Source organism: Penaeus vannamei, chromosome 31 (assembly GCF_042767895.1).
Source record: "Penaeus vannamei isolate JL-2024 chromosome 31, ASM4276789v1, whole genome shotgun sequence".
NCBI lineage: Eukaryota > Metazoa > Arthropoda > Malacostraca > Decapoda > Penaeidae > Penaeus > Penaeus vannamei.
In genome coordinates this window covers 31,566,097-31,575,545 of record NC_091579.1, presented here as the reverse complement: position 1 = coordinate 31,575,545, position 9,449 = coordinate 31,566,097, and the positions used below count along the sequence as shown (strand labels likewise).

General features: G+C 36.1%; 1 protein-coding gene across 9 annotated transcripts in view; it reads left to right on the top strand.

Annotated features, from left to right (window-relative positions):
• Window positions 1–9,449, top strand: part of LOC113820792 (uncharacterized) — a 25,434-nt gene extending 15,985 nt beyond the window's left edge. For 8 of the 9 annotated variants that reach the window (XM_070144100.1, XM_070144103.1, XM_070144101.1 and 5 more), the window contains 18 exons: window positions 225–398; window positions 702–1,227; window positions 1,581–1,722; window positions 2,002–2,195; window positions 2,482–2,577; window positions 3,178–3,286; window positions 3,618–3,747; window positions 4,076–4,206; window positions 4,388–4,647; window positions 5,154–5,354; window positions 5,520–5,683; window positions 5,867–6,012; window positions 6,308–6,420; window positions 6,659–6,859; window positions 7,117–7,256; window positions 8,023–8,116; window positions 8,258–8,395; window positions 8,553–9,449. In XM_070144100.1, the coding sequence (XP_070000201.1) occupies window positions 225–398; window positions 702–1,227; window positions 1,581–1,722; window positions 2,002–2,195; window positions 2,482–2,577; window positions 3,178–3,286; window positions 3,618–3,747; window positions 4,076–4,206; window positions 4,388–4,647; window positions 5,154–5,354; window positions 5,520–5,683; window positions 5,867–6,012; window positions 6,308–6,420; window positions 6,659–6,859; window positions 7,117–7,256; window positions 8,023–8,116; window positions 8,258–8,395; window positions 8,553–9,395 (3,802 nt within the window). In that variant the 3' untranslated portion in view covers window positions 9,396–9,449. Of the gene's footprint in view, window positions 1–224; window positions 399–701; window positions 1,228–1,580; window positions 1,723–2,001; window positions 2,196–2,481; window positions 2,578–3,177; window positions 3,287–3,613; window positions 3,748–4,075; window positions 4,207–4,387; window positions 4,648–5,153; window positions 5,355–5,519; window positions 5,684–5,866; window positions 6,013–6,307; window positions 6,421–6,658; window positions 6,860–7,116; window positions 7,257–8,022; window positions 8,117–8,257; window positions 8,396–8,552 lie in introns of all 9 variants that reach the window. The other variant, XM_070144107.1, reaches the window with a different exon arrangement.

Below are 9,449 nucleotides of genomic sequence, written 5' to 3'. Positions count from 1 at the left end.
TATATATATATATATATATATATATATATATATATATATATATATATGTATATATATATATATATATATATATATATATTCATATATTTATTATTTATGTATGTATGTATATATGATTTCATGCTTGTATAGCATGTATATACGTATGAATCAGTATGCCTGTGTGAGTACAAACTTCCTATCTATATTTTCTTGATTAGTGAATGATTTTATTATGTTTTCAGGGACTTAGAAGGCATCATCTCTACAACAAGACTGCTTGTCAGCCGAAAGATTCTAAACACAGCGGACGTGGGTGAGCACTTGCTAAAGGAAACCTCTTTTCTTAGTTTACCTCTAACATCCCTTTGGCGGTTCAGCTCTACAGGAGTTGTGTCTCTTGAAGAAATTGTAAAAAGGTTTGTTTATAGACATAATGCATATATGTCATTTATGTTGTTTTTGATGATATGTTTTATTACAGAAAATATTTCTGGAAATGTGAAGAATTAGGGGTTTATATCCTTACAAATGTTATCATGTGTATAACTTTATTGACTTTTTATAATCCATTCATATTGTGTCACTTTTGGAAATTATCTTATTTACCAGAACACAAAAAAAAGGTTAATTGGTATGTTTGTTAATTTTCATTCATTTTTTTTTTCTTTTTGTATACAGTTCCTTCATTTGATTTTCTTTATTGCTTGTATTGTTCCTAGCATTCATGATAAAGGAAGTGGTGAATCATCTCTCTTGGAAGACCTGATCCATATTGTGCTTCACGGCAAGAATGAGGAGCCGGGCATCTCTGTCGTTAGTGATACATTGGCTGTACTCATTGGCATAGCTTATGATCTGGACACCACACAGTATGATTCCCTGTGCAAGTATGCCAGTGCCATGCTTCACTCACTGACAGAGAAGATACTAGACCACATTTTAGAATGGGAGAAAAGTGAAGAAAAGACAGGGCAACAGAGAGGGAACAGGAGTTTTGATGACGTCCAAGATGGCAAAGAATCCAATACTGAGGATGAGGGCGACCAGAAGTCAGTAATTAATATTTATCACCTCATTCGCGACAATCTGAAGGTGACGCCAGAAGGCATAGAGAGTTACTGCTCGGCCCAACTCCTTCAGGTGTTAACTCATCGCCCCAACCTGCAGCTCGGCCGGGTCCTGAGGGAGCAGGAACGCTGGAGATCAACACAGGCTAACAGTGTCCTTTCTTCTTTTTTACACAGTGTGAGTGTTTGTCTTTAGATTTTTTCCTCTCTCTGTTTCTGTTTCTCATTCTCTCTGTCACTTGTTCTCTTTATGTTTCTCTGTCTCTCTGTCTCTCTTTCTATCCGTCTCCCTTTGGCTCTGACTTGCCTTTTCCTTCTGTCCATATCTGCGTCTTCCTTTTTCTCTTTTTGTTTTTCCTTTTCTTTTGCTGTCATTCTAACACTGTAATACTTTCTGACCAGTTCTTGGTTCTTGGTTCTTTATTAGTTTCTCATCATTATTTGTGAGATTTATATAGAAGAATAATCATATCAATTGTTCCTCTTCCCTATTTCCTTTTTTTGTATTTATTTATTTTTTTCTTCTCCTAGTTAATAGTGGTGCTTGGTCACAATGCAACATTGGACACCCTTGAACTGGTTGTGATGAATGAAGAGGTCAATTGGGGCTGCGTTTTGACCCTTGTGGCAACGGCCCTCAACTGCCATCGTGACACAGTTGGAATTCTGAAAGGTCAGAATTTTTTTTGTTAATTTGTTTGTTTAGTGACAAATGTAAAAAGGTATGAATGAGAATGAATGTCTTCACAATACAGGTGATGTATTTGACCGGTTTCAGATATATCTCTTGCATTATGAAGATACATTTTCATTCATACAGTGATTATGTTTTTTGGGATAAACTGTTAGAAATCACAGTTAGTGATGTAGAAGGTTTACATTTATTTTTATTTTGTTATTCTGTGCTTGAGATGGCCATTTTCTGTCATTGGTTATTTTTTTGTTTTTGTAGGTATGATCGAGAAAAACATCAGGAAGGGATGTGAAGAGCAAGAGATGGAGTTGCTTGTCATCGGCCTTTTGTTTGCGAGACACGCGAGTCAGGAGGGTCGTCACATCTTCCCCTTATATTCTCAATGGTTCAGCTCTCTCTTTGCGGCTGAGTCTACAAGCCCAGTCACTGATAAACAGTCGTTTGTGTTCTTTGTGCGTGATTATGGAGTTCTGTGATTTGTGTTCTTTTGTTGTCATTTATTGGTTGTTTTTATTTGGTTTTATCTTTTATTGTTTATGTTTTATCATCATTTATTGGTAATTTTTATTTGGTTTTATCTTTTTATGTTTATGTTTGTTGCAATGCTTCTAAGTATTATGGGGCCTAATCATGAGTAAGTGATAAGGCATTGAGTGATAAGCTAAAAATGTTGAAAGAACAAATAATTTTATTCTGTAAAAGTTGCTAGAGGTAAAGTTGCCTTTCACTTCCCAACAGATACGTTTCCTGACAGACTTAGTACCTCATGAGCCAGCATACTGCCTGCGTGCTCACCTTACCAATCAAATGTACACACCAAGAGGCTGCCAAGAGGTAAAGGAAGCTGGAATTATGTATTTAGTTTATGATCCAGAAAGATCTTTATATATTGTTACTTTTGAGTCTGGGCTTTCTGCAACTTATTCCCTTTCTGTAGCCTGGGTCCTTCTTCAGATATGTGGTTGACAGGTTCCATTGCTTGGCTGTGGATGTTTTGATTCCTTGCAGGTATGCTTTGTTAAATTAAAAGCATAGCAAATTAAAGTTTGTGGTGTTTGAGAAATTTTGGATCAGCTTGTATCATGGAGAGTTTGGTGTCTGTCATCTACATGATCAAAGATATGCTCCAGTGTTAAGGGGTTGAAGCAAGATTTCAGTTCCTGTATCTAATCTTCGAAAATAATAGTGATACATGTAACTGCACAGGCCTCAAGTGCATTTGATATGTATTTGATTGTTCTCTGTGTGTAAATCACGGTATTTTAAATGTTTCTTCTTAGAATTTAGAAATCAGGCCTTGTGTAAGACGTTCAAAATTTCTGTGATCATGTATGTACTCTGTTGTTAGTATGTCTAAGGTAACTATAGTACAACGAAATCAAAATTATTGAAATAATTCTCATGTTGATATATAATAGACCGTCTTTCCTTTAGATTTTGCGAGATTATTGTCACTTGGCCAGAGCAAGACTTAAAGACCTGAAGGAAACATTAGACCCAAACACTGCCATTCATCAGTCAGAGAAGGAAAAGAGTAAGGTAGGTTTTCAAGAATGTGTGAAATTCAGTGTATAGATAAGTGGGAAAGTGAGTAGAGTGGTTAATAGCAATAAGGATCATAGTGGGAAATTCAGTATTTAACATTTATTAATTGATATGAAGGTTATGCTGTTGTTCCAGGTATATAAAATGTGAGGGAGCAAGGTATATTTTTATGAAGTTATATGGTGGAGGATAGATGCTGAAGAAGTTTTAAATAAAATTGTGTGTTTCCATTGTTCTTACAAACACTGTTTTGTTTTCTTGAAGTCTTAAGCATATAAGATATATGTAAAAAGTTCCATTTCTTCACTTCTTTTCCTTTATCCAGGTAGCAGATGAAGTAGAGACAGCAATCACTCAGTATGCACAGACTTCAAAAGTACCCAACTTTGTCCTAGAAGCTTCCATTTTCCGAAAACCATACTTCCGTTCATCTTTCCTGCCGACCCTCCTAACCCCCAGGTGAGAGATGCAGTGATTCTTTGTTTTTCTCCATTCCCAATTATTCTTCGTTTTCTTTTGTAATTTTCTTGTAGTAGATTTGCACAGTATCTGTATTTTTTTTCTTTTTAATAAGATGAAATTCTATATATTTTAATCATGGTAGAATTATATATTTGCAAGGCTAGCAGCCAAAAATTAATATAGTTATAGGGCTTACTGTTATCAGCTAAGTATTGAAGCACATGATATACCATCCTCATGTGTAGCTCAAGGAGAATCTAATAATGATTGTATTTTTATTGAAATATTTATCTTCCATGTGCAAATCACTGACATATGCATATAGGCCTATGCCAGATGCCCCAGATGCCAGAGCAAAGCTTGTTGATGCCCTACATTTAAGTGGGAAGCTCCCCTCTAACATGTACAAAAATTATATAGAACTTTGTCAAAAGGAATGCACAGAACTCCTGACAGGTATGTTGAATACCTATTTTGTTTCTGTTTTAGTTGCATTTATTGATTTAGTTGCATTTGATTATATTGTTTTGATCATATCACACTTTGATTTTATGTATTACTTGTTATAAATATGATAACAGAATTATATGAATCTTTAGAATTTATCTCTGTATTGACTGAGTATCCAATCTTGCAGGGGTATTTTTGGATGTTGAAGAAGATGTGATTATTGAAGAACCTTTAACGGAGCTGTCCAGCATATTAGAAGAGCTAGTACCTTCATCAGGAATCCACTCAGATGATATGGCAGCTGATGCTTCTGCTGTCTTGCCAGTCCTTTCCAGGATAGCTCAGAAGTTGGAGGATATGATGAAGCTCTATGACACGAGGCAGAGAGATATAAAGCATCTTACTCTAGATGTAAAGGCATTTAATCCAAAACTGATTGCTTATCAGGTTTGTGTTAGTGTTGGCATAGTTTTGTGCAAATGTTGATCTGAAGTATTTATTTTTTGTTATTTTTCTGGTCTCTATAATTAATTTTTTACTTGTTTTGTGTTTACTTTAGTTTGAATTTTGCCCCAATATTGAGGGCTATAGCAAGGGCAGACAGAAGGCACATTTATATAGATAGATAGGTAGGTAGGTAGGTAGGTAGGTAGGTAGGTAGGTAGATAGATAGATAGATAGATAGATAGATAGATAGATAGATATATAGATAGATAGATAGATAGATAGATAGATAGATAGATAGATAGATAGATAGATAGATAGATAGATAGATAGATAGATAGATAGATAGATAGATAAATACTAATATTAGTAAATGTATACACATTTGTTGTTTGCATATACATGTATGTGTTTATTTGTGGGGATGAGTGAAAAGTTTAACTTCATTTGTTCATTATGTTTACAGATGTTTCAATTACTGCCATTCAGCATTTAAATACCTCTTTCAGGTCATTGAAAAAATTACCGGCATTGTTGAAAAAATTTGCCTCACAGCAGAGGCAGGAAAACTAACAAAGAAGAATCGACCATTTTGGCTCTCCCAGTATCTGTCACTTTTATCAGGAAGTGTGACCTTGCAGTCAGCACTTTTCATATACCTTCTACACATCCTTTCTCCCAGACAGCAGGAAGAATTATCACAGACCAAAGTTGGTGATATTTTCTTTTATTCTTATGTAGATGTTTGTTTTGGGATTTGATTTCAGTGCTAAACTGTTTATTTACAATGCATAAGACTCTTGTAAGAACATCTAAGAAAGATTTTAAAATATGTGCTTTGTAAGAATTGAATAACGTTTGTAAACACTTTTCAGGTCCACAGTGTAGGCATTATTTTGTCTGAACTGTGTAACATCGATGGCTTGTTCTTACCTGTGGTAGGCACATTGTCTCCAGAATGCAAACCAGCAAGCTTTTTAGGATTCTTCTTAGACCACATGTCGTTTGACATGTATCAGTTGTGTCTTTTGGCTTGTAGGTTAGTAATGTTGGGCTGAATGTTTATAGATTTTAAATTACAAATGGTAGACTAAATGAACCTCATCATTATTATACTTGATATGTTTGTCGTCACACTTTTATGAACAGGGATTCATATTGGCTTAACAATGTTATAATTACTACTGACTGAGCTGATTATCAGAATGTACTTTCTCCACAGCATTATCAACTATTGGTTGGACTGGTCAGTATATGTGGATGACGGAGCAGACTCTGGGAAAGCATCTCTTGCGTCCCTTCCTCCTATGGTAATGCAGTTATATGACTGTTTGGCACCTCGAGTCACTCTTATGAAAGTAGCACATGGTAAGTTTATCTCTGTGCTTATGTGTGTGTTAGGTGTGTGTGTGTGTGTGTGTGTGTCTAGATATTTTCAGTAGCTTGCTGATATTTTTTTTCTCTTACATTTTGTGGATACTTTATTATTATTGTTATTATTATTTTTGTTTTTTTTTTGTTTTGTATTCTGAGCTCTGATTATTATTTTTTGGATCAATTTAGCTTTTATTAAATTGTGGCGTATAGTCAGTCAAGATATCTTAAGTTTTCAGACAGCCAGCACAGGTTTTAGGTTTTCACATATTTCTGTGTCTCCTTTCAGAGGGAAAAGAAGTGACAGTGGCACATGTTTATACTTATCTAGAAGGGCTTGAAGTGTCAGAGTGTGCTGCTTTTTATTACAGAAATCTGTGTGAAAATCTCTGTGAGAAGAAGGTATGAGGGACATTTTATTTATTTTTTTCTTCTTTCAATGTGTCACTTTCTTCCTCTTTTTATTATTTTATAGAAGTGCACAGTGAAAGTACTTTTTTCTACAAATGAAGAAGTAAAACAGTTAATAGTTCTGTTGATTTTTATATTGCTATTCCTCTCATGATTGATGTTTGAACAATTTAGTAAGTAATTTCAGAGGGCAGATTGATGTAAAGACTTAACTTGTTGGGTGTTGCAGGTCCCGCTAGAGAAGTGGATTTCGTTTGAGCTTAGTGCAGCCTGGGGAGAGGTGCCTCTTGATGTGCGCTTGACCTACCTCCAGCTGAGAGTTCTGCGAGATTTTGTCACTTCTGACGAGAGTGAAATGCCTAGAAATGTATCCCTTGGTGATGCTATAGTCAAGATGGTGTTTGTTTTGATGGAGGTTGGTTTGAAGAAGGTCAGTTGAGATTTCTGTGTTCTCAGTATGTAATATTTTTGGTATCAATGATTTCTTAATTTGCTCCTTAGGTGATAAGGCTTTATGAAGATATAGATAAACATTGACATAATTCTGAATTTTAGCTTAGGTAACCCTGTCTTTGAGGAATAGTATATATATAGATTGATATTGTAGTATCTACTATGATTTTTGTTGGTAGAGAACTTTGTGGCTTTTTCATTGATTTTGTACTGTGAATGTCTTATTTCTTTTAGATAAATGCTGGAGATATGTTATTGCTCTTGCAGTCTCTAAGTCAACAGAATAAAGACATTAATATTTGTCTCTTAGAAGAGTGGCACTTGCACTACCCAGAATATAGAGCTTGTGATAGTCAAATATTATCTTTCATGAGGTGAGTTATGGTTGCTACTTTTTCTGTGTCTGTGTTTCTTGTTCTCTCAATCACCTTTTTCATCTCTCTGTCTCTGTCTCTCTCTCTTTCTCTGTCTCTGCCTCTGTCTCTGTCTCTGTCTCTTTCTCTTTCTCTTTCTCTTTCTTTGTCTCTGTCTCTGTCTCTGTCTCTCTCCCTCTCCCTCTCCCTCTCCCTCTCCCTCTCTCCCTCTCTCCCTCTCTCCCTCTCTCTTTCTCTTTCTCTTTCTCTTTCTCTTTCTCCTTCTCTTTCTCTTTCTCTCTCCCTTTCTCTCTCTCTCTCTCTCTCTCTCTCTCCCTCTCTCTCTCTCTCTCTCTCTCTCTCTCTCTCTCTCTCTCTCTCTCTCTCTCTCTCTCTCTCTCTCACTCTCTCTCTCTCTCTCTCTCTCTCTCTCTCTCTCTCTCACTCTCTCACTCTCTCACTCTCTCACTCTCTCACTCTCTCACTCTCTCACTCTCTCACTCACTCACTCACTCACTCACTCACCCACTCACTCACTCACTCACTCACTTTCTCTCACTCTCTCACTCACTCTCTCACTCACTCTCTCTCTCAATGCATTAAGTCTGATGTCCTTATTGTTAATTCTTAAGCATATTAATATTGTTGATGTAATACTTTACCCATACACGGGTGAATAGACACAAACTGACAGGTATAAATAAATACCAAGTCATGAACCAGCAAGTGCCGGTACTATCTGCCATATATCTGGAAAAGAATGAACTGTTTTCATTACTCATTGCAGCATATGCAGAAGTCTTCCTCCATGTCTGTTCTTGAGGTCGACTAAGCTGTTACAGCATGCAGGACATCTGAAAACCATGGTGGAGCACCTGACGGTATGTCATAAAGGAATGTAATAAGGAATGCATGTTCAGTTGCCTTTTTTCCATTGAATATAATGTGTTGTTGGGTGATTCTCTGTCCGAGTGACGAAGGAGCCATGTAAAGCATATTCTCAAGATTATTTTCATTTTCAGATTGCAGGGCAGGATCTTCAGATGAATCTCTGTGACACAAGTTTCCTATTAACAGCCTTGTTTCATGCTGCCTCTGATTATGGTGTTAAGAATATTCAAGTCCAGCAGTGTCTTGCACCACTCAGGATGGCAGTTTTGGTAATGCAATGTGTAGTTTAGATTATTTCCTGTTAACAAAAAAAAAAAAAAAAAAAAAAAAAAAAAAACTTCTAGTTGATATATTGGACTGATATGTAATGATAGCTTTAAATGTTAATCTTGTTAAAAAAATGTTTGTTTATTCTTTCATTTGCAGTACCACTTTGAATCTTTAAAGAGTATCTTCAAGTGCCACACAGAAGTTATTGGAATGCACAATTGCTTGCAAGAATTTTGGAGTTTCCTCAAATGCACAGATGTGATAGATACCAGTGAAGTGACACCCCAGGAAGCTGGTATTAGATGTCTTGCCCTGCGGCTCAAATCCGCTGGCACTAACCTATCTAAGATTTCTCCAAAGACAAGAATTTGCTACTTTAGGTGGCTTTTAGCATACATAGGACAGCAGCAAATTTATGGCAGGTTGCCCTTCTTTCCTGACCCAGAAAGCACTCTCAATAAAATAAGTGGAGAAGACAAAGAAATCCTCTTGACATGCAGGGCTGAACTAGAACTCTTGCTGAAGACATTTGAAACTTCAAGATTGACAAAAGCGACTTTTCCAGATGTGGAGGAAAGGTCATTACCTCTGCAAACTGTCCCTACTGCTTGTGTCCTTTTAATACTTTATACTCATGAATTGGCAGAAGGAAGGCCAGGAAATAGAGAAGATAAGAAGAGACTGGATCTTAAATACATTGATCTTCTCATACAGTGCCATTATGCAATGTGTAAAGCTTGTGAATTGAAAAAGGAAGTTGGTGCAGATGAAGTGAGTTCAAGAAACAAGATTTGGAGCAGAAAATCTTATTCTTTAAATAAGAATGAGGACGAGACAGATCTAGAGGAACTGGAGTACCTGGCAGAGTTGAATCATAAATTGTTCACTTTTGTATCAAATGCACCATCAGAGATTCTGTCTAAGTTACCGAAGGACACATTGTTGAAATGTGAGCCAGATCTCAAAGCCGCGATATCATATAAATTGAAAAGTAAATAGACAGTACTTTTGTACAAGAGAATTAAAGAATATATTTATTTTCCTAACTAAAAA